Source organism: Leptonychotes weddellii, chromosome X (genome assembly GCF_054177405.1).
Source record: "Leptonychotes weddellii isolate Sample4059 chromosome X, ASM5417740v2, whole genome shotgun sequence".
NCBI lineage: Eukaryota > Metazoa > Chordata > Mammalia > Carnivora > Phocidae > Leptonychotes > Leptonychotes weddellii.
In genome coordinates this window covers 37,555,580-37,580,112 of record NC_138385.1, presented here as the reverse complement: position 1 = coordinate 37,580,112, position 24,533 = coordinate 37,555,580, and the positions used below count along the sequence as shown (strand labels likewise).

Below are 24,533 nucleotides of genomic sequence, written 5' to 3'. Positions count from 1 at the left end.
CTTTTTTGAGAGTCCAAGATTCCTGCCCCCATTCTGACAGTGTTGAGTATCCTATGAGATCTGAAGACCTCTCTGTTGAGTCATATACCAATGCCCTACCTCAGTGCAGCTCATGACTGTTCCAACCTTGCTGAGAGGTGGGGAACCTGTCACCTTGCCTTCCTCCCACAGTCAAGGAAAACTGACTGGGTCACACAGGGCAGCACTTGTGGATGGGAAAGACTCCCTATTTGAGCCTGTGGTAGTAGTGACAGAGAGCAGAGTAAAGCCAGGCTCTGGGTGGGGGTGGCAGGGCAAAGAATGGTGCAGGTTAAGATAACAAATGGCAGGATATAGTAGCAATGATCTGAATATTCTCCACTGGAGAGAATTGGAAAACAGAGAGGCCCCAGCAAGGGAAGAAGGTCATCCTTGCCCCAGGAACATGGCCAAACCTTACTCTCAGGAGAAATGGGATAGCATGGAGAAAAACCAGATTAGAGCAGAGGAGCCATCTTTCTAAGTACAGCCACCACTGAGGTTCTGAGTGGGAGATCAGAAATGAATTGTCCAAGCCCCTGATGGAATCTAATGGAGGGAGAAGGCCCACCCAGGAGGAAGCAGGAAGCCAACATCTGGACTCCCTAGCCCTCACCCTATTCACAGTGCCTGGTGAATATCTTCTGACCGTAGCACTTTATAGACAACCCAGTAGAAGATGTTGAAGATGAGGAAAGTGAAAGGGAAGACAGCCCGGGAGATGGTGTCAATCCTCTTGGCTTGGTCCACGTAGAGTTTCCGCATGGTTTCTCCTTTCCTTAGAAGAGGGGCTGGAGGTTGGGGGGTATAAATGCCAGAACCTTCCATTGGACCTCCATCCCTTGCCTGCAGGCAGTGGCCCAGGCCATAGCCATGGAAATAGAAGCGACTTTCTTGGATGATATCTTCCTCCTGAAATTAAATGGAAGAAAAGACAGAATTTGAGGTTACAGCTCTATCTAAGGATAGAGACCAGGCCACACACATATATCTCATAGGTGATGCTATGCAGACTGGTGGTTAGGTCACAGGCCCACTGCATGCTTTCTTATGGCCACAAAACTATTCATTCGATAGATGTATGCTAAGCAGCTATACATGGTACATATAGTATATATTATGATTTCATTTGCAGATAAGCCCCGGGCTGCCTTTTTAAAATGCATAACATCATTTACAGCCATCTAAAACCCAGTGAAGTGCCAACCCACTGTCAGAAAGATATCTCAATTCAAATTATCTCTGACTGGTAACCAACAGAGTAAACAGAACAATAAAACCTTTAGAATGCACAGCTTAGTTATTTAGACTTGGTGAACTTGACTTTAATGACTTTCAAAAGCTGCAGAATTAATTCTCCTTGTATACAGTATCTTTTAAAAAATTGTTTATCTCAACTCAAAGCTGAAAATTACAGAAGTTTTAAATAACCTAGTGGGTCATCCAAATTAGGGTAAAGCTGATTAATCTATTGCAAATACATGTGCTTCTCTGCAAATTAGCAGATTTTGACAAAGGGGTCAGTACATCTAAGGTAACATTTATTACCCAATACACATTCCATTTATGTACAATATATGCATTATAATGAACACATTCACACTGGGGAAGTAAATTTTATATCAGCATTAAGAAATGTAGCAGACTACACAAAGTTCATTTATCCAGTAGTCAGCTGACAACCTTAAGTAGCTATAACAGCTGGAGAGCCAGGAAGTAAGGACAGAAAGACAGAGACAGAGATAGAAATAGAGGGAACGGGAGACATAGAAATAAAGAGAGGAAAAAAAGGATCAAAGCCCCTGAGTGATCAATAGAGAGAGCTTTACTCATATGAGAGCCTTCAGGCCCCCACTCAGAGCCTATTTACTCTTAGTTTATATACAAACCAGACATGCCTAATTTTGTCTACTTCTAAAGCACACATTGCCATCAGAAGTGATGGTTCACAGCCTGGAAATTAGACATAGGACAGGTAAATATATACCAGAACCTAAAAATACTTCATTCAAAGATGGTTACAATTTTTGAAAGTGTTGATGTTTACAGTAGTAAAAGCTTCAGCTAGCTAAGAAATCACCTGAAGTGAAATGCCACCTTGTGGGATGATACCAACTACCTTCTTGATTTGCCCAGGACTGAGTGCTTCCTGAGACTCAGGATATTCAGCCCTAAAACAGAATGGTATACATGTATATTGAATAGATATGCCATAGATACACATAAAATGTGGATAAAGTAGGTTTTACACACATTGTGCAGTTGGAAGGACATCATAGGGTCTTTATAATGGGACCTCTGCAACGATGGTAACACACTGAAAAGTGACTTCGTAGGTGAGATATTGATGTTGGTGGGTCCCAGTAGCCCTTGATTATTATATCGCTAGAAGGTTGAGCCTGTCACTAGGCATCAGGGGGCAGGCAAGCTCAGGCCACAGATTCACCAACAGATCCCATCTCTTTCTCTGCTTCCTGTGGGCTCATAGGACAAACCTGGGAAAGGGCATTGGTCTTGTTCACTGCCATGTCCCCAGCACAGTGCCTGGCATCTAGTAGGCACCCAGTAGATATCAGTTGAATGAATGAATGGACTGATGAGCCACATGCTTCAGAATATAGGACAGGGAATGGCTTTGTTCTCATGAAGCCAGCATCCTTTCAGGGTCTCAAACTGAAGAGTCTACTCAGAAGAGAGTCTTACTCAGTTACAAAGTGCTTGGCAGGAAAAACGATCACTCCTTGCCCCACCCCTGCACAATGGCCTGATGCCCGTTAGCCTCTAGAAAAAGTGGCACTTTTGGCATAGGAAAGGATCTAAGTCAGCCAACCAGAGAGCTTTGCTACCCGATCTTTAATTTTGCCAATCTCTGTGGAGACAGTTGTATGTGTGTAGATCAGAGGCAATTCATTACTGTGGTTGTGCTTTGACCCTGAGTTGTGGTTGGGGCAGCCTTAGCTCTCTGCTCAAAATTACTTCCATAATCTGTCACCAGAGGCCTTGGCTCATCTCACCTGGTTTTTCTAGTTAATTTTCACACTTTTCCTACATAGTTTGTGCTGGACCCATTTTAGAAATGAAGAACCAGAGGTAAACAAGATATCTTCCAAGTAATTGAAAAATGAGGGATTAGGGGCACCTGGGTGGCTCAGTTGGTTAAGCGTCTGCCTTCAGCTCAGGTCATGATCTCAGGGTCCTGGGATGGAGCCCTGTCGGACTCCCTGCTCAGTGGGGAGCCTGCTTCTCCCTCTCCCTCTGCCATTCCCCCTGCTTGTGTTTTCTCTCTCTGTCAAATAAATAAATAAAATCTTTAAAAAAAAGAAAAATGAGGGAGTAAATAAAATGATTTCCTCTTTTGTTTTCCATTTCAGGGTCCCTCACACCCCCAGTTCCCCACTGCTCATTCTGATCTCCTCAGCCCCTCAGCTAGAGGATAAAAGTGTGGAATATATTTGTTTGCAAAAGGCTCTGAAAGAGAAAGTTGAATCCAACTGCTGTTTCTGTTTCTATAGATTTAATTACTTTTCCTTTTCTCCAATCATAGTAAATCTAAAGGGAATTATTTGGAAATATTTCCCAGGCTGAAAAAAAGCTATTTCACATGGGAGAAAAAATGTGACCACTAGAGTAAGCTGCCTTTGGCTTTTTTTTTTTTATTTTAACATATTGTACCATTTGCAGTTGGGAGAGCAAAGACAAGTGGCCTGAAATCCAAGGGTGGGGGTTCTGGATATGAGTATTATCTATTTAAGCCAAATTCTGAGGGGTGTGTGTGTGTGTGTGTGTGTGTGTTTGTTGGGGAGAGACAATGGAGACTTAAACACCACTTTGTGGCTTCCATGGCTGTTGAAATAGAATATTTTTGTTGCAGCTATCTATAGGGAGGAGGGCTGGGGAACTAGAGAGTAAAGATAGTCCAAAGCCAAGTCGGGGAAGGAATGCACAGTGTGGGAGGTAAGGTGTGGAGATGGGAAAGGGTGATAGGTATTCAGTGATATGTATTGAAGTGAATGAAAAGAACAGATTGAAGAATGGGGGGTGCTGGGGGGATGGAGAGAGGCAAGCAGGGTTCTGGGACCAAACCCCTGAGAGGACTCGGCAGTATTTTGAAATTTCTTCCATTTCTCAAGTTATTCTGTTGATAATGGCAAGGCTTCCTCTCTGTCCAGCTTGAAAGAGAGCCTTCGCCAATGAGCCTGCAAAGATTGGTGGAGTAGGTAACGTGGCTGCTATGTTCAGAGCCTGGTGCAAAGGCCTGCTGAGGTTATAAAAAAAAGAGAGACCCCTCCCTGTGAAGCATATAGGCTAGCTGGGAAGACAAAGCAGATATATATGGAAAAGAAATTAAACTACTTTAGACAGTGACATGGAGGGAAACCACCATGCGGTGGAGATGGGTGGTTGAGGAGAGATTAGAGAAGAACATGATTAAACCTGGAGCTGGGTGAATAGCTGGCTGGCTCCTAAAATACTCCTAATTTGCTCTTGGCTAAAGGCTCCCTGAAAATCATATGGATGTTCTCCCCTTCCCTAAGAGGGCTCTTCTCAGACCAAAGACTTGCTTTTCTAGCTGGAATGGCAGGGCGCAGAGAGAGGTTCTAGAAATAGATGAACTCTGCATCAACTTTTCCAGCTTGCTCAGTGACCTCCAGGACTCCTGCTCCAGTTCCACTGGGATGGAAATGGCTTTAAAGAAACTCGAAAAGGGACATGGGCTAATGGCACAGGTTTTGATTTTCAGGTTGTATTTACGTTAATAATAAGCCCAGCCCACTTTTTGGCAGGATCCAAGAGCCTAAGCAGGGCCTAGGCCGCTGCTACAACTTTGCAATAATTGAGCACTGCTTATGACAGACTCCATTATGATATCAGGATCAGCTTATTTATATATGACCAGGAGGGGATGAACTGTAGGCAGTTGGGGGTTGGAGAGGTGCGGGGAGGGGGCGAGACTAGTGTCAACCTGGAGTAGCTCTACAGTAACTGCAACAGCCTGCTGTTGCTGGAACACCCACACAGGCAATTTAGCTGGCAAAGGGACACTGGAGACTGGTTGGCAGCCTGCTCTTCTTTTTCAAGGTAGGCATTGAGAAGGCATCAAGATCAGAACCCCTATCAAGAGAAGATTTTGGTACCTGCAGGCAGGTTTAACACAGCTAAAGAGGGGGTGGAGAGTTAGCTTAGAAAAGGGAGCATTCTCTTTTCTTTCCCTTCTGTCAAGTCTGTGTATATTTTTTGTAACCCTCAGCATGGGATAAGAAAGCCTTTATTTAATAGGCTCTTGAAGGAGTCCTACTCAAGGAGATGCCATTGTGGATCAATCCACTAGAGGGCGTGTTTCACAGAGCCTGACTAAGGTCCGGGCAAGAATTGATATATTCCGACAAACCAATAGATGAGACAGGAGCCCTGCTCTCACCAGAAAGGCATCTTAGCCAGGGACATGAGTTCCCGGAGGTAGTTTTAAAGATATTTTTAGTGTGGACATATGGTCAGGGCACCCCAGGAGCAGCTGAGGTGGGAGGTGTGTGTTAGGAAGAGAGAAAAGTTTTAGTGCTAGAGTGGCCCCAGCTGGAGCCAGCAGGGTCAGATCATCATTTTCTCTACCTCCCAGAAGTCATAGTGCATCTCCTCTGGCTTGACAGCCTCCAGGTTGGGCAGAAAACAAGGAGTCAGAGCTCAAGGTAGACCAGAACTGTGTCTGATGATTAAGGGGCCAGTATGTAGCTCAGCAAAGGCTTTTGACTTTGCTTATAATTGGGCACTTGCTTCTAGGTGAGTGGCCCAGGCACCTCTGTTGTCATGACAACATACCTAGCACCCATTGTCTGGGTAATGGGGAGGGGCCAACTGCCTGTTGTTCAGGGCATCAAGCTCTCTATTTCCCCAGGTGATCATTCTACTGTAGAAGAAATGGGGTTAACAAACAAGAGTGAGGGAGAACAACAACTCACACCCAACAACTCTGATACACCCAACAACTCTGATGTGCCCAATGAAGAACAAGGCGAAGAAATCCAACAGCCAGAAGAGGCAAGTAGTGGTTTTCCAATTCCAGCTTAACTGTAGGGACCCTTTTATAATGCTCCCCTAGAAAGGTCCCCGTGCCTGACTCTTGAATTCTTAACCACCAATCAGTGTATGGCAACCTGGGGTATCTTCCTCCTGGGTAAGGGGAGAGCCAGGAACAACCATTACTAATTCTCAAAATAATCTCATATTGACTAACTTGATAAGGCTCTAATGTGAGCTAACCTTTTTTTCAGTGCTTACTATGTGCCGGGCACTGTGCCCATGCTCTCTCTGTTTTTAAAAGTCTATTTATTTATTTTTAAGTAATCCCTACACCCAACATGGGGCTCAAACTCATGACCCCGAGATCAAGAGTCGAATACTCTTCTGACTGAGCCAGCCAGGGCCTCTGTTTGTCCATGCTCTTAATCACTTTACCAGACTGCCCTACAGGGATTAATGTCCCATTGGACAGATAAAGAAATGGAATCGAAGAGGTTGAAGTACTTAGTTTATCTATGACCAACCTAGGACTAGAATCCAGGGTTCCTGATTGCCTTTTTAGTCCTTGTAGCCCTATATAGAGTCTTGGTTTGTGGGAGGAGTAGTAGGGAGGAAGGAGTCCAAAGGAGAAAGGAAGTGGGCCCCTCCCTAGTTATATTTACCATGCGTTGGCGCCTCTGCCTTCTTCGAAGTCGTATGAATTCCTTATGCTGACGAGAGACAAAATTGACAGCAGCGTACTCCAGTAGTGCAGCGAACACGAAGAGCAGGCACACAGCCATCCAGATGTCAATTGCCTTCACGTAGGACACCTGCAACATCCACCAACAGAGCAATCAACCTTCTTGGAGCCCTTCCATGGCCCATCCAGTGGTTCGCCAGCCCATACCAACCGCCTGCTATTCTTCAGTTTTACCCTGAATTTCTTCTGGTGTTCAAAGAAGCTTTCCACGATATGTCCCATTGCCTGAAGGCCCATGTCAGAGATTGGGCTACCCATCATCCTTCACCTCTCTGCACTCTCCACCCTCCACTTCTATCTGCCTTTCCTCCCTATACTTCTTTTCCTTTCTTTCTTTGTTCTTTTCATACTTCTGTCCCTGCTTCTGCTTCTTATTATTCTTTTCATTCTTTTCTTCTTCTGATTCTCTTCTTTCAATAAACAGCAACGAACATGAACACTGCATTTGTTTGCCTTCTGTTATCTCCTAGGGTCCTCACAGCTCTGATGGAAATTGGGCGGGGTTTGTTATTCCCATGTGAAACATGTGAGGACACTTGAAGCCTATAGAGGAAAAGTCTTAGCCGAGATTACCCAGTGAGGAGGTGGCACTAGGATTTGGGGGCTCTGGGCTTTCAATTTAGTGGCACTGACATTCACCTAGGCTGCAGTCTCAGTATCAGACTAGGAACTCCTTCCTTTCCCTCCTCCACCCCCATTATTCTCTTGACTGTGGCTTTTCCTTCTGATCTTTATGAGAGGCCCTGCTGAAGAATTGAACTCAGTGGCCCAAGGGAGTGCCATCCAACCCCCGGCTATGGACACTTCTCTAATTTCAAGGCACTGTTAGCATCTACCTATCTGGTTCTTAGGGCTCTCCTCCCACTACCTGCCTTGGAAGCCTTTAAATACTTTTATCTCCCATTTCCCTCATGAAGATTGAACACCTACCTCTCCTAGAATGGGGCTTCAGCTGGATGGGGCTGGGAGGGGTACAGAACTTAGATTTATGAAGTCCTTTCACCTCCTCAGCCAGATGGACTCCCTATATAGTTTTGAGCTGCTGAGCCCACCTCATAGGGCTCCCCAGTAGGAGTTGGTTTCATGACAGACAACCTCTTTCACCAGCTATGTTGGGCAGTGAGGGTGCTCCAGGCTCCAGGTAAGGAGCAGGTCTCACTGGATAACACTTCCACCTTAGTGGTTCTTAACCTGCGATGCCCCCCTACTCCGCCTCCTCACCTGAGTGGCATTTGGCAATGTTTGGAAACATCTTTGGTTGCACAATTTTGGGAAGGGTTACTACTGGCATCTAGTGGGTGGAGGCCAGGGACAATGCTAAACATCCTATAATGCACAGGACTCCCCCCTGACACACACACACACACACACATACACATACATACACACAACAATTATAAGGTCTAAAATGGCAATAGTGCTAAGGATGAGAAAACCTGCTCTATCTCCTTTAAGGCAGTTCCGCTAAGGTGGTAGTGGTGGGTTGCTAGGCACCCCTGATTAAGTATCCCTTGGTGTTTCCACTTTGCCACCTAGTAAGAGGGCAACCTATTTCATTCATCATCTCCCAGTCTCACTGTGTTGAGTAAGTGCTATGAAAATCCATAATGAGGTAATGACAAGGGAGGTCCACAAAGGGCTTTGGACCATCAAAAGAAAAGGACACCTTAAGCAGTAGAAATAAAATCTTATTAGTAATGAGTGTGTCAATAATGGAGTTGTATGGGGAGTGAAATTGCTGTGCCTTTCAGAAGCCTCTGAATTTGTCCCATCTCTTTCCTTAGGGCTCCCACTAAATCTAATGTACAAACTCAAGGGAGCAGAAGCTCCCTGACTTACTCAGTCCCTTGCTTTCTGGGCTGGCCAACGAGTCTATTTAGTTTGGGGTGAATGCCTACGTATTTTGCTTACTGGCCAATGAGGCCACAAAAAGGTCATCAAAATCTGATGAGAAGGCACCAAATACTGCAAACAAACAACCCTCCAACAAAGTCCATTTTTTTCCGAATGAGGAAACTAAGTGAGTCCTAGGAGCAGACAGATTGTGCTTGTTCACAGGAGGGGACTGGAAAAGGAAGTTCTCTTGGCAAGAATAAGGCACTAATTGCAACCTCCCCGGGTTAGAGAAGAATCTCCTTCTTGCGTGGCAGCTGCAATAAACTAGGACACATTTCTAAGATCTGAACTACTTTTCTGCCTCTAGTCTTCCTACAAGGCTACTACCACACCACGGCCATCACAGCCCCTCCTGGTCCTTTGGTCCTTGCCTAAGCCCCATCTGTCTTTCAGAGCCTCTTCAATAACCCTGTCCATTTAGGAAACACATTTATAAGAAATACTTTCCGACAACTTCCCCTGAGACACCTGATCCTAATCTGAGCTTTGTCATCGTTTATTACTAGAGGCTTTGGATTACCTCAAAATTTTCCCAGCAACTCAAAAATAATTGGGAACTTCACTGGCTGCTCTAGCCCTAGGTCCACCACTCCATTCTTTTCACCCAAACACCTAACAATTATAACAATATCGAACATTTATTGAGTGGTTATTAGGTGCTAAACACTGCTGTCTGTGTTAATACAATATCTTATTTATTTCTTGCAATAACCCTATGGAAGAGATAATATTCTTATTCCCGTGTCACAGGTAAAAAGACTGAGACGTTAAGGAATTTACTTAAGATTGCCATTGGTAAATGTTGAGGCTGGGACTTAAACCAAAATCTGCTTGACTCCAATCTCCTACTCTTAACCACTACACCACCCCCGTGGCAAATTTGTAAATTCACCATGGATGCCCAGATTACCCCCTGTTTAAGTCCCCCGTAAATATCTTCTTAGGAATAAGCACTGGGAGATGGGAGATCACAGGGCCTGGTTCCCATCAAATCAAAATGAGAGGGCATATGTTCACAGTAAGATCCACAAGGAACTATGTTGTTTTTGCTTCCCATTATTTCTCCATGGCCTAGAACAGTGCCTGGTACATAGTACATGCTCAATAAATATTTATTGAATGAATGAATAAGCTTACTCCCTGATTTCTCAGAGCCTTGCTGAGTGTAAGGACATTGACGTGACCCCTAAATTTCCTACATGAAGGCACAAAGCAGGAAGAACCTGGGCCCAGTCTCATAAGCACAAATCTCTCTGTGGCCACAGATGTTCAGAGTCCACTGACTTTAACTGCTATTTGCTACCTCAAAATTTCCCCACCCTAAAAGAATGGACATTATCTCTAGAGGTCTTTGTAATCGTGTCCAGCTTCTGACATAGTAAGAGACAGATGTTGGTTTAAAATCCTTATATATATATATTTTTCTTATGGGGCATGACCTTGAAAAGGTCGTTCTATCTCTCTGGGCTGTATTTACCTCATCTGTACCATGAGGGAGTGGGACTCTCTACTCGCTAAGGGTCTTTTGATTTTGGACATGCTAGTATTTCCTGATGAAATTCAGAGTAAGTCAGGCACTGTCTCTACTCATTTCTTAGCCAGACAACACCCACAACCCCAGCTTCCACATCTTTAGCAATATCATTAGCTGTATGTTGTAGGGGAAGAGAAAACTCTGGCCACCTGTTCTTGCTCAATGGCTCTCGTCTACCTTAAATCTAAGGCAAATAGTGAGCAGAAGAGAACAGGGGATGAAAGGGAAATGGGGAGTTCTATGGCAAGCAAGTTCCCTTGCATCTTTCTTCACCTTAGGCAAAGAGGCCCGGGAGCCAGAGCTCTGAGTGGTCATGGTGAGCACAGTGGTGATGCCTAGGCCCACACGGGCAGGGGCGGCATCCATGTTGATCCAGAAGGAGACCCAGGACAGGATGACGATGAGTAGGCTGGGGATGTACATCTGAATCAGATAGTAGCCCATCTGCCGCTCCAGGTGAAACTTTACCTCAATGCAGGTGAATTTCCCTGCAAGGAAAGAGGTGATGTATCAGGCCTCAGGTCCCCAGCCTGGAGCTGAGCCTGAGGGGCAGGACTAGGGCATCCCATAGGGTTGCATCCCATAGCAAATAAATGAGCTTTCCAAGATGGCCCCACGGAGCACCAGATGCATGTTCTGAGGAAGTTCTCGGAGCAGCCATCAGACTTGACCTCTTGCTCTAAGCACTAGTTTCCAGCAGAGGGCCTTCCATTTGACCACACTGCAAGAGGATTAAGAACAAAAGGGCTCCAGAGCCAGACTGCCTAGGTTTGAATCCCGAACCTTCCACTCACTAGCTGTGTGACCTCAGGCAAAACACCCAAGCTATTTGAGCTTCAGTTTCCTTGTCTGTAAAATGGAGTAACAACAATATCAATTCCATCATGTAGGAATTAAATTAAATAATGTATCTGGGGAGTTGAGCTATAGGTAGTTGGCACTATCATCATTATTAACAAAGCAATGAGTTTAGACTCTGCCCAAATCTCAGCAGCCTTGCTTGAGCTTGCTGGTACCCCAGAAGCTCTCTAGCAACAATGATTCACTGAAATAAACATTGCCTGTGTCTCAAGCAAGTGATAAGAGCTGGATAGGAAATATCTGGAAACAGTGTCCAACAGAGACCAGCCCTGGACAGTGGGCAGTGGGTACCCAGAGAACATCAGGCAGCAGCATTCTATCCCGCCAACAAAAAGTACATTGGTCCAAAGCACATGTACCTGTGCTCTGTCTACTCTGCCAGCCATCTTCATTCTGCCCAGCTTCCCATGCCCTCAGGCTAAGAAAACCTAGCTCAGAGCTTTTCCCCATGGCAGAGGTATAGGATAACCAAAGCAAAAAGCAGAGGATGTGTATATTGCTATTTTATTCTGGACGAGGCTTGCTCTTATCAGACCTGATTCCTCAAGGCTAGTAATTTCATCAATGATTGATTATGGCTTTGACATACTGTGTGATGCTGTGATCTCCTACCGTTCCCTGAGTCCACCTCACCCCAGGCTTCTTGTTATGACAGTATCCATATTTTCTTTGCTTCCTTCCTTCCCTCATTTTCTATCTATCTATCATCTATCTATCTATCTATCTATCATCTATCTATCTATCTATCTATCATCTCTCTATCTATCTGTATCTATTTTTGGTAGTGGTGGTTTTATTTTAATTGCAAAATTAACACTTGTTTAGTACAAGAAAAAAGTGAGAAGTAGAGAAAAATAATAATATTTATAAGCTCAGTAATATTTGTAAGCTCACATTTATCAAGCCCCTACTAAGTGCCCTGACTTTATATAGTTTATCTCATTTAAATTCCATAGCAACTATTTGGGGCAGGTAAAATTATTATTTCCCATTTTACATAGGGATACTGAGGCTCAAAGAGATTAACTTATGTTTCTCAAGGGCACCCAACTAGTAGATAATGGAGCCATAATTCAAACTCAGCTCTGACTCGAAAGTTCTTGGTTTTATCCATTGTATCACTCTACGTTAGAAACATTTAGTACTATTTCTTCCCAGGATTTTTAAACACACGCTTTTGGTTTGTTTCTTTTACCACAATATAATGATCCTGTGTATACAACTTTGAATCTTAGCCTTTTCCACTTGTACTTTCCATGTTGATATAAGCAACTTGCAGGCATCCTTTTTAACATCTGGATAATATTCCACCAAACAGACACACTGTGTAATTTATTTAACCTCTGTCCTATTGGTGGATATCTAGAAGAGTGCCAAGTTTTTGCTAGTATAAGCACTGACCCAGTGATATTTGGAATATTTCCTTATAATAAATTCCAAGGAGTGGGATTCCTGGATCAACATGTAGGGGAAAAGAATTTTAGCTTTTACAGTTTCTCAGAGTATGCCCCCTGGACCATCTGCAACTGAATCCTCAGGATGCTTGTTCAAATGCAGATTTCTGGGCATCACTCCAAGTGCACATAATCAGAATCTCTGAGAGGCAGTGCCCAGGAATCAACATTTTAACAGGCTCCCCAGGGAAATATAATGCACACGAGAGTTTGAAAACCACTGACCTATATACAAATTGCCAGTTTTCTCCCCAGTAAAGGTTCTACCAATTTCCACTCCCACCAGCGTTTTCTAAATTCAATGGCTTGTTCCTCTCCCTATTTTGCACACCCTACATACACAAACACACATATTCACAGGGTGGCACCCAAAGCATGTCAGCCCACCATAGGAGGTATCCAGGATCTCTCCTCTTTAGCCTCTGGCCTCTATATCAGGGTCATAGCACTTTGTATCCAAATTGCCAGGGGAACTAAGGAACAAGTAGCTCCTAGGGAAGCTGCAGGGAGCAGATGCTCAGGCTGGAAAAGCAACCTTTCTCCACTTCCTGGCCCACATTTCACACCTGGGAAAATAAGCCAGTTCAAGAGTTGGGCAGTGGTGGCTGTGGGATGAGGTGTGGATGGTAAGCCTGCCAGTTCCTTAAAGTCTAGTGCTTTCTGGTTCAGCACAGCCATTGGCTGCTCCCAGATGTAGATTCCCCACCTTCCACACAAAGTTGGCCCCAGAACAGGTGGGACACTCCTGCCCCTCACTGGCACAGGCACATCTCCTCTGCAGCATGTGACAGGGACAAAAATATGGGCTTTGGAGTTAGATCTGGATTTGAATTCTAAGTCAGCCATTTTCTAGGTGTGTGACTTGGACAATTGATTTAAAATGGGGCTGATGATTTCTTACCATAATGAGATAAGGCATATGAAACAGCACATCTGGTACAGATCGGACTTTCAATAAAAGCTGGCTGCCTTGCCCCCTTCCCTCCCATCTGGAGGCCCTTCTGTGACTCACAGTCAGTAAAGATCCTGGTTTTTACCTGTGTTGTAGTGCTTGGTACAGTAGCCTAGATCCTTCTCATCTCGCAAGATGAACTGGGGCAGAGTCAGCCCCTCAGCCACTTGGACAGCAGGAGCATCTTCCAGCCACTCAAACACGAGGTCATTCATGGTGTAGCCAACTAAAAGTGACAGAGATGGCAGAGGGCTGCAGAGTGTGGTGCTGGGTGAGGGTAGGGAGAGAGTTAGAACTAGCAGGAAAGAACAGATGAGGAGGTAAGGCCTGGGTTTTAGGAGCTTCGTGTTCATCTTGGAAAGGGAAACCTTTCTGAAGAGGGTACTTGGTCAACTGTCTCATGGACCCATCCTCACTAGGTAAATCAGAAAGATTCCAAACTCCTCTTCTACCTAGTTCTCAAGCTTTAGAAAGGCACAGAGAGAAATTATTCTGGCAGACCTAGAAAGCAGGTCAAAAGGGGTGGAATGATATCAAGGAACCCAGCTGGGAACCTCCTGCCATATCTTAAACCCAGGGGAGTAACCATGTGTACCGGCCACATGTCTTGAGCTGAGCCAGCCTCAGAGCTAGGGCTTCTGCCACCTCACCCCAGGGAGAAAAGAGCTATTTATACCCTGCCAGTCATGCATGGGACAATGTACACACCACAAACTCCTAGCCAGGGCTCTGAACTGGGGCAGATTGAGAGTTAACATCTGAACATGACAAGTTGCTCACAGATAGTTAGCAGTTTGTGAAAACTCCTGCCATATATATGACCATATTCACACATGTCAAGTACAAATGGGAGAAGAATCACTGAGGCTCACAGATGTCCAATGTAAGACCTTGACTCAAAGTAGCTATGTGACTTTGGGCAAGTAATTTCCCTTTCTGTAAAATGCTCCACCTACTTTTCAGAGTTGTTGTGAGGGGGTAATAAGAACGTGGATGTGAAAGTGGTTTATGAACTCTAAAGAGCTGACCACATAGGACACATTCTATCCATCACCGTTATTATATGCTGGAAACAGCCTGACAAACCTTCTTCTCTGAGGATTAACTTGGTGTGTATTGATCTCACAGTCTCACCTTGCCCAGGAGATGGCAAAGGAGTGCACATAGGTGATGGTCCAGCCTTGTTGTCCTTTGACTTTTCTGCAATTGGGGTAGCCCCTATAAGCTGGCACCCCTGTCACAGAGGTCAAACCCAGTGGAATAAGCATGTGTACCGGCCACATGTCTTGAGCTGAGCCAACCTCAGAGCTAGGGCTTCTGCCACCTCACCCCAGGGAGAAAAGAGCTATTTATACTCTGCCAGTCATACATGGGACAATGTACACACCACAAACTCCTAGCCAGGGCTCTGAACTGGGGCAGATTGAGAGTTAATATCTGAACATGCCAAGTTGCTCACAGATAGTTAGCCCTTGGCTGACCTTGCCACCCTGGGCGCTGTCCTATACTAGAACGGTCTTCTCCCACTTCTCTACAAAAGTTATCTGTGTTCATGCAGAATCAGGGTTCAAGAGTACTCCCTCTGCCAACTCTGGCATTTTTATAGGTATCTTGAATGTCTTAACTCAGGTGGAGTAAAGGTAGAATTACCTCAGGCTCTGTGAGAGGAATATCTTTGGGCAGAGGAGGTGTCCTTCAAATGCTCCCCCCACCAAAACCAACACAAGCACATTTGTATGTAAAGCTAGTGCCTTCCCATTCCCCAGCCCTGTGGAAGAGCCAAACCAGTAAATAGTGTGAGGAAGGAAAAACACACTGGGTTGGGTGTTAGTGAGTCCTGGCTCTTAGTCTCATCTGTGCCAACAACTGATAGTGTGTGCTTGGGTAAGTCCCCACTCTGGGTTGCCTTTTTCTCATTTGGAATATCATGGGAGGGGGTTAACTACCTGGTATTCCAGGCCTTGTTCTGTGACTCTCTAGAGACACTTACAGCTCTCCAGCTGCATGGTGCATGTCTGGATGTCCATGGGGAAGTTCTTGAGGTCCATTGGGCAGGACAAAATGAGGGTCAGCCTGGCAGGGACAGTAGAAAGAAGTGACATCAACTTACTGGGGCCTGGAACAGCACAGAGGACCCTCTTCCCACCCCTCAGCCTCCATTCTGGCTTCTTCCCCTTGACCCAAAGTCTCCTGGCTGTTCACCAGGTGCACCTGATGCTGTAGAGCACATTCCCGTTCTTGAAGATGCGCAGTAACTTGTTGTCTGTGGTCACCTCATGGAAGTTGGCCCCTTTCTCATTGGCAAAGAACAGGTCTGGCTTCCAGATAGAATCCAGCATAGAGGGATCAAGGTCCAAAGAGTCATCAGAATATTCTCGGTAAGCTAGGCGCGGGTCATTCCACTGTTGCCGCAAGAAGACATTCACCCGATAGTCCTGAGAGGGTGCACAGATGGGCCCATCAGAGGCAATGCTATTCCAGGGGCCCAGCAAGCTTACATGGGCAGGAGGGCCATGAGGAGGAAATGCTGGGAGCACATCTCAGGGGCATTGGGCATTTTCCACTGGAGAAGGAGCCTGCTTTGGGCTGATATGGCAAAGATGGGAAGGGAAAAAACATTTATTAACCACTTACTATTAGCTGGGCGCTCTGCTAAGTGCTTTCTTTATATGCATCGTCTCATTTAAATCTCACACCAACACTGTGAGGAGGGTACTGTTATGATTCCCACTTTATAGATGAGGAAATGGAAATAAGGAGATATTTAAATAACCTGTCATGTAGCTATTAGATGATAGAGTCAGGATTTGAACACAGGTTTGTCTGATTCCAAAGTCTGTGCTCTGTACCAAGCTACCTCCCATGCTTGACCATTTGTTCCTTAGGCTAGTCTGCCTTTGGCCACTGAAACCCAGGCTGGGGAAAGATATCTCCCAGTGACCAACTTCAGACATCCTATGGCTTTAGCCATGACCACAAGACAGGGAGAGGACAGCACAGGGAGGAAAGGCTCAATATCTGGTGGGCTTCTCTCATTCATACTAGAATGGAAGCAGGGAACAGGGAGACTCCTTACCATAGTAGTCTTGGTGACAGAGCCAAAACTGTTGATGAAGATGTTACAAGTCACGTTCACAGGTGGGCCTAGGGGTGGCAAAATACAACCATATTGGCAGGGCATTCCAGGAGGCTGGGCGCAGTTTCCAGGACTTCCTCCCTGTGCTTGAGGCCAGGGCACTGCTAGAAGGAAGTGCCAGCTACATAGACCCATAAGCAATAGGGAGGGGAAGCTCCTTCTGAACTGTAAGAGTTAGCCCTGTACCTCCAGCCTCCTGTCAATGGGGTAGGCAGTTCCCAAATTGCCAAAGCCAACTTCCCAAAAGGAGTGGGGAAGAAAGGGTTTTTGTAGGATGAATGCTTCTTACCTTTAAAATTGGGTCGAATCCTAGCATCATACCCAGATGTTCGCCCCATAAGCTTATCCAGGAAATCAGAGGGGGACATGGGCTGGGACCCCTCGGTCCCAGATTTGACTTCCTCTATTGCCAAGGCCACCCTGGACAGGAGAGATAAAGAAGTCTGAAGCCAGTTGTATTCTACATTTATCACAGACCCTCTCCTTTCCTGTCCCCACACACCTCTGGCTGGTCTCCCCATCAGGCAGGAAGATAGGAGAAGATGGATCTCTGGGTACCCATTTGCAAAACTAGGAAAACAGAAACAGCCATAAGCCAACACTGCAGCTCAGTTGTTAGTCCTAAAAATGTGCTTTCACATATATGAGATCTTTTTTACCCTCAAAATTCTCAGTGTGATGGGGGCAAAGACAGATGAGAAAAATGACTTGTGGGATTATAAATTGGAACAGCCACTCTAGAAAATAGTATGGAGTTTCCTCAAAAAAATAAAACTAGAACTACCATATAATCCAGAAATTCCACTTCTGAGAATATGTCCAAGGAAAATTAAAGCACTAATTTGAAAAGATATATGCACCCCCATGCTTATTGCAACATTATTTACAATAGCCAAGATAAGAAAACAATCTAAGTGTCCTTCAATGGATAAATGGATAAAGAAAATGTAAGATATAATATAGATATAGATACACACACATACATATACACAGTGGAATACTATTCAGCCAGGAAAAGAAGGAAATCCTGGCATTTGCAACAACATGGATCTTGAGGGCATTATGCTACGTGCAATAAGTCAGACAAAGACAGACAAATACCGTGTGATCTCACTGATATGTGAAATCTAATAAACAAACAATCCAAAAGAGGAGTGACCTTCCCAAAGTCTCAAGGCTGGTGAGTGACAGGATCAGGGATCAAACCCAAGGGGCTGAAGCCTCATCCAGTATTCTCTTTCTGAAGGTGCTTTAAAAGCACTCAAAGAAGAATGACAACTCCCTGCAAATAATGTGGCTGTTTCAATGTTTTGGCTTAACCAAGGATGGGAAGGACTCAAGGACAATCTGCATCTCTGAGAGCTGGTTTCAGTTGCTTGGCCTTCATGCGGAACTGCTCAGGAGCTGGGGAGCCAGCTTCTAGAGAGGGAGCCTTGGCTTCTGGTGTTTGCTCCAGTAGGAAACTATGTTTTGAGCAGGACCTCAGTTCACTGTTGGGGCAGTAGCAGGCTTGTAAACTCGCTGTGGCAACAAAACAGGTGAGGAAGCAGGGCTCTAGGAGCATGAGAAGGACTCCCAAGTAGGATGGCCATGCTGAGAAGGTCAACTTCCACCTTTTCCCTCTAGCAGCTTGATTTTGAGGAAGCGACCAGTGTGCTTTGGCCTAATCTAGAGGCTGGCCTCTTCTCCCCTGACAAGTTTCCTTCTAAGAGCAGCAAAACCCCTTCCACATGCTTGCTTATCTGCTTACCAGCCAACAACTAGACTTGGGACCAGGAGCTCAGCCTTGAAGGGCGGCGTAGGTCTCAGGGCTGGGCGCAGGCTGGACTGCTGGCTGGGCCTGGTCCTCCTACTCCATCCTGCCATCGCCAGTGTGCTAGCCACCAGAGCTAGCTCCCCCACTGCCACTGCTGTTGCCAAACTCTGGGGCTGGGAAGCAGGGTGACTGCTGTCCTTCTGGGTCCAGCCCTCTTTGAGCCAACAGGCCCCTGTTTACCGGTACATCTATGTACCATGCTAGGCCATATAGATCATATGCATTATGAGCCATTAAATAATAATAGCTGAGGCACCATGCTACGCACTTTACTTACCTTATCTAGTTTAGTTCTCATATCAGTCCTCCCAGATAAGGTTATTATTATCCCTCTTATATAGATGAGGAGACTGAGGATCAGCAAGGAAAGCAACTTATTCGTGATCATATGGCTAGTAAATGGCAAAGCCAAGATTCTAACCCAGAGCCACTGACTTCAAAACTAAGTCCATCTACCACAGCGCCATGACGCAAGCAGCCCAGGGTAGGCTGCCAAGGAATCAGAGTGGAGGGAAGGTGGGTGGAAGCCACATCCTGACCTCCTAGAATCCTGCCTCCTTGACTCCTCTGAACAGGAGGAAGCCCTTACCCTGGGAACAGAGGCCACTGTGGCCCCAAGCAGGGGCTGCCAGAGCAGGTGGCTTAAGCAGGCTCTGAAAATCCGAGGAGGCTGGTAGTGGTGCTGAGCAGCAGAAGTCTGTGGCCTCACCACAGGGTGTCCTTGCTGGCCAGGTGCTGCTCCTGGCTGCCTGCCACCTGCCTGCTGGGAAGCCACATGGCCCTGTTCATGGGGCAGCTAGACCCTTGCCGCCATGTTCAACCCCACTCTCAGGTCACCTCTCCCAGTTGTCCCAGCCCCAGGACCCTGTGACAGGCTGTGGGCTCAGCTGTCTTGGACCCCAACTCCTGTCATAGACCTTCTTTTCTGGGGCTGACTTGTCTCTGGGCTTGAGAGCAGAGTCACTGTGTGCAGCCACTTTTTCCTCCCTTTCATTCCTGGAAAGTCCCAAATACTGGCAGGACCCAGGAGGTTCTGGAGCTGAAAAATCTGGCTCATGCAAGGCCCTGGGGGTGGGGTGGGAGAGAACTCTGATTCTGCTACTGGGTGCCCGAGTGACTTTGGTCAGGTCACCCCCCATCTCTAGGACTCAGTTTCCATAGATACAGTGAAGGAGTCGGACTCAAGACTTCCTAAGGTCCTGTCTTGCCCTAGCTGCTCAAGCGGGAATGCTGCCACCAAAGCTTGGGCCGTGAGGCAGTCTCCCCTCCAGGAGGGCCAATGAGTGCCCCCGCCCCCCGCATTCCCCCTCCTGCCTGCGTCCTCCTACCAACTCCAGCTGAGCTGCCATTCTACTTTGGGCTACTTTTCACTCTTAGGGAGTTTGCCGCCCCACACATATTGCATCCCTACCTTCCTCCCAGCCAGGGTGTCTGCAAGCTGTGAGGTGGGAGGCGCCTCAGAGACAAGCAGTCCTGGTGTACTCCTGGAGGTAAGAGGAGGAGGTCTATTGCAGTGGCACCCGGCCCCTCCACCTTGGGAGGCACTCTTCTTAGGACCAGGTCAGCCCAAGCCACAGTCATCTTTCCTCCTCAACTCACCCGGTCCGCCTCGCCTGGCTCCTGGTCTCATGAGAAAGTGGGAACGGGGAGGGGGACATTTACAGGGAGCCCAAAGCATGTCTTGCCCTCAGAAACCCAGGAAATGACAGCTACTGAGTGCCCCTTCGGGACAGGAAGCTGCCATGTGTGCACAGGCTGGGTGACTGCAGAGGGCCAAGGTTTGCTCAGCCCAGCTTCATTCTGATATGGTTCAGGGCAAACCCCTGCTACCTGAAGCCTCTTTGGTGGGCAGCTGACAGATGTTGGTGTCATTTTTAGGAATCTGAGCAGTGTGTGACCATGCTGGTAGGAAGACAGGACAGGATGGCAGGACAGATGGCCTCCATTCTGGGGCTCAGCTACCTAGCCCCTACCGAGGCCCAGGAAGCTCTCCCCCATGCAGAAGGCTTCCCACCAGCTCTGGGGCTTCAGCATGCCTCTTGAAAGGCTCCTGGGACCCCGTTAAGGGAGGGCGTGTCCTTCCCTGGAGCCCTCCGGACTGTGGGCTTTTTGTAAACTTAGAGGAAACTGTTCCAGAAGCCCCTGCTGCCCCCGGCCAGGGTTTGCATGCACTTCCTTCTCACCCCGACGCAGCTCACCTGAGGAGGACCTGCCCTGGCAGGGTCCAGAGGAGAAGGAAGGAGAAGGTTGCAGGAACGAGAGTTGTCATTCCGCAGGGACCCTGGAGCCCTTTCTCAGTCTGGCTGCCAAGGTGAGAGGGATAGCCCAGCAGGGGGGAACGCTGCAGAAAGTACAGAGCCTTCCTCCAACTTGGTCTGTTCACAAGGAGCCCGTGGGGCTGGGCTAGGAGTTGTGCGCTCTCTTTCCTCTTCTGCTCTCTTCTCCTCTGCCCTGTCGTTACCAGTCAGGGGCCAGAACTGGCCCCCTGGAAATGATCCTGACACAGATAACCTTTCGGGCTCCTGCTCTGGCTCGCCTGGGGTTCCAGAGGGCCTCAGCCCGCCTGCCAGGGAGCTGAAGGAGATTCTCTTTGGGCAGCAATCACTCTCCAAACCCTGGAGAGTCTTGGAGGGGAGGGAGGAGGGAGACTGGTAGGAAGATGTTTCCCTCCCTCCCACCTCCCCCTGGATGCACCCTCCGAAAGCAGCAATTTAAAGGCACAGTCGCCGGCAGCTGGAGTGGGGTTCGGAGCGTGTCCGTGTGCCAGGGAGGAGCTTGGGCTGCCGCTGCCGCTGGGAGAGGGCTGGAGGTGGTCTGTCCAGCTTCTAACTCTCCAGCTGGAGGAGCGCATGCAGGCTGCGCTGTTCCCAGCTCCCCAGCAGCATCCCTTTTGGCCTGGGGCTCTTGACGTCCTAATGATTCTTATAAGGGGGGGAAAAAACCTGAGAGGGTTTAGGCAGAGCCACTGGGTTTTCTCAAGCTGACAGCTTCAGGTTTGAGAGGAGATGAGAGGGAGGCCGAGGGCAGGGGCGGCTTTTCCTCAACCCTCTGGATGGAGGCACAGGGCATGGATGACACAGAGGAACTTTGGAATCTTCTTCATATGGGGTCTGCCTCCTTGTCAGTCTGTCCGTCTGTCTGCCTGCCCCATCTCCTTCATCCTTGCAGTTGTACATCCTTTTCCCTGCCTACTTTCTTCCCTCAGGTTGAGCTTGGCCAGCCCTCCGTAGCTCTTGGAAACCCCCTTTCCTTGATACCCTTCCCGAAGACAAGCTTGGCTGTAGGATGGGATAGGTGTCCCTGGCAGGGCCAGACCGGGCCTGGCACACGGCAAGCTTTGCAAGCTTCAGAGGAGTCAAGGGGGCCGAGAGCAGTGACCTGGCCACCCAGCCCTGGATGGATGAGAGAGGACGGGAGGGTGAGTCTATCCCCTTCCTGGCCTCTGCCCATTTGCTTACAGCATCCAGGTGCTCTAGCAGCCACATGTCTCTTGCTAGACCCTTCCCCAAACTTTCCCAGGCAGCAGCTCAACTGCTCTGGGACTTCCCCCAGTGCCTCTCCCTCTCTCTTTTCCTTCACTCTCTTCCCCACTCTCCCTGATGCTTTCCTCCATCTTTCCTCTCTCCATCTCCACCTCCTTCCTTGTTTCTTCTCTGGGTCTCACCTTCGGATTCTGTCTCTCCCTCTTCTTTGGCCCTCACTTTCTCTCCATCCTCGGTTTCTCTCTCCACCTCCCTGTTATCTCCATTCTCTTACTCTCTTCTAAATCGCAACAGTGAGAAGCCAAGGTGTTTCATTTCTTCTTCAACGGAAACTCTCACACCAGCTCTGCTGAGTTCTGAGTGTGTATAGGGGAAGGGTCGGTGCCTCTTTACAGGGGTCAATTCTAGAGTTGACTGCAGCATGCTCCCCCCCAGCATCACCAGATAGGGGTTTGTGGGGATTTCAAGCTGTCTAGGGGCCCGTTGTGTTGTTAGAGGGAGTAATGATGACAAGGTAACAATGGGTGGAACTTGCACTCTATCTCCTTTGGTTTGGGTTATTATTCAAGAGGAGGGATTTTTAAATCACAAATGACAGGGAAAGATCATTTTAAACAATATACACTGAAATGTTGATGGGAGGGGCGCTGGGCTTTTGGAATTGAGACTAGGGACATTACAAGCCTCAACTAACGTTTATATGGCCAGTAAGTACAAAAAACGCCAAAGTACTAATTTTCCTAAAAACCTCTTTAGCAGCCCCTTTACCTGTTCACCCTCCCTCTTTGTTGCTGGTAAGCACCACAATGCCCACTTGCAGACTACAGGCCAGAAGCAAGAACCTTTCCTGGCAGAGCTCCTGAGGAGGGAGCTAAGGGCAAGTAGGGGTGTGGGGAGGCACTTGTCTCCTCTGTGTAATTCACTCCTTGTGCCAAACCTCATCATGTCGTTTCCCCTGCCTCAACGGTTCCCTCTTGCTCTCAGGCTGAAGTTCAAGGTGCCACATGATCTGGTCACTCTGTTTGTCCCACTGATGTGTCTAGAGTCACAAGTCTCTCCAGCTTCTGGGTAGTTTCACATGTTCCTTCTACCAAAGCAATTTTCCTGCCGCTCCTACCAAGTCCTGTAAACTAAGCTTTATTGTCACTTTCTCAAAAAAGACTTCTTGAAGTGCCCTCACCACCCCCCCGCCCCCCGCTCAAGTCTGGGTTGGGAGACCCTCCAATGTGTTCCAACAAGACCCTGGCCTTTCCCCTTCACAGCATCCATCACACTTAGCTACAGTCGCCTGCTTACTTACCTCTCTCCCCTGCTGTACCATGAGCGCCCTGAGGGCAGAGACATATTATCCACCAACTCCCTGGGGCCCAGCCCAGAGCATGGCACATTATAGGCAATTAGTGTGTGTTTCTTAAAAGATGCATCCTGGGCTCTCAGAAATGGTTCCCTGAGCCCAGTGCCTCTGCATCTTTGTCAAGCTGGGATGATAAGTGTGACACTCCAGACAGAAGACCAGCATGAGGTAATGGTACTAAGGAGAAATGAGGAAACCGTTTTTATTCTCTTGCCCCTTAGGCCTGTGGCCTCATACTCAGTCATCTGAAATTCTTGGCTAATGGAAGTCATAGGCCCCTGGGGACTGGTGCACTGTCTCAGTCTCACCTCTTTTGTGCCCCCATGGGATCCCTGAGTGGTAAGAGCATTAGCAGGGTCAGCTTGCTGGGAGGAAAGATCCTTTCCTAGGAGAGGCTGCAGTGATGACCAAATGTGTGGCTGGCATGATGAACGGGTAACAGCTTTCCTAGGATTCTGGAAATAAACTTTTTGGGAGCAGAAGGGAGGGGGAGGTGGCAAAGAACTGGGTAATTTCTCCTAGGAATTGACAAGAGGCAGGGGAGATGCCCACTCAAGAGTTCCTGTGCTAACAGGAAGCCACACTCTCTGAAGATGACCTTAGCATTTTCTGACCTGGGAAGAAGGGTACAAAGTTGTGTTCAGCCTTGCCCCATAACCCTTCTGTCTTCTTATCGTCAAACTATGATGGATATGATTCTCCACGTTCCAAATGTATAACACCCTTTTTCTGTTTTGCAACTGACGGTGACACTGGCCCAGAGAACTGACTGTATTGCGATGTTGAGGTTGTGTAGAGGCTACGATAGGCAAAATGTTTTTCAGGATGCAAAATATTATTTCATCGTGAAAAAACTACTGAGCTGCTAAAAATGGATTAAGCACATTTTCATAAATGTTTCATTCCAGGAGTCTGTCACATTTCAGCCCTATGCAAGGAAAATTGCAATTGTGCCCTCGTGACAAGCAGGCTTCCCAAAACTTCAATCTGAGGGGCAGCATATCTGTCGGGGTGGGTATTATTTGGTTAATTCTGTGATTTCTAGGGCTTACTTTTGGGGACTAGTTTGGAGAATCATTTGGCATACCTTCCTGGACCCAACTCCCTCATATTGCATATCCCACTTATTGAAGTAGAAACTGGTTTGAGGGGTACCTCAGAAGGCAAGATCTGTCCCCAGTCTGATGGAACTCACAGAACATTAGGTACTTCTCAGAAGCATTGAGGTAAGGAGTTTTTTTTTGGTGGTGGTGGTGAGGGGAGTGAAATAAAA

At 47.2% G+C, this 24,533-nt stretch overlaps 1 protein-coding gene across 1 annotated transcript; it reads right to left on the bottom strand.

Annotated features, from left to right (window-relative positions):
• Positions 1–518: 518 nt before the first annotated feature.
• Positions 519–20,693, bottom strand: GLRA4 (glycine receptor alpha 4). The gene is made up of 9 exons (XM_006749061.2): positions 20,623–20,693; positions 16,898–17,028; positions 16,549–16,616; positions 15,684–15,907; positions 15,463–15,545; positions 13,558–13,698; positions 10,479–10,693; positions 6,696–6,845; positions 519–930 (listed from the first exon to the last, which is right to left on the bottom strand). Exons 1-9 carry the CDS (start codon positions 20,691–20,693, stop codon positions 640–642), a joined length of 1,374 nt encoding a protein of 457 aa, XP_006749124.1. The 3' UTR covers positions 519–639.
• Between the last annotated feature and the right edge of the window lie 3,840 nt (positions 20,694–24,533).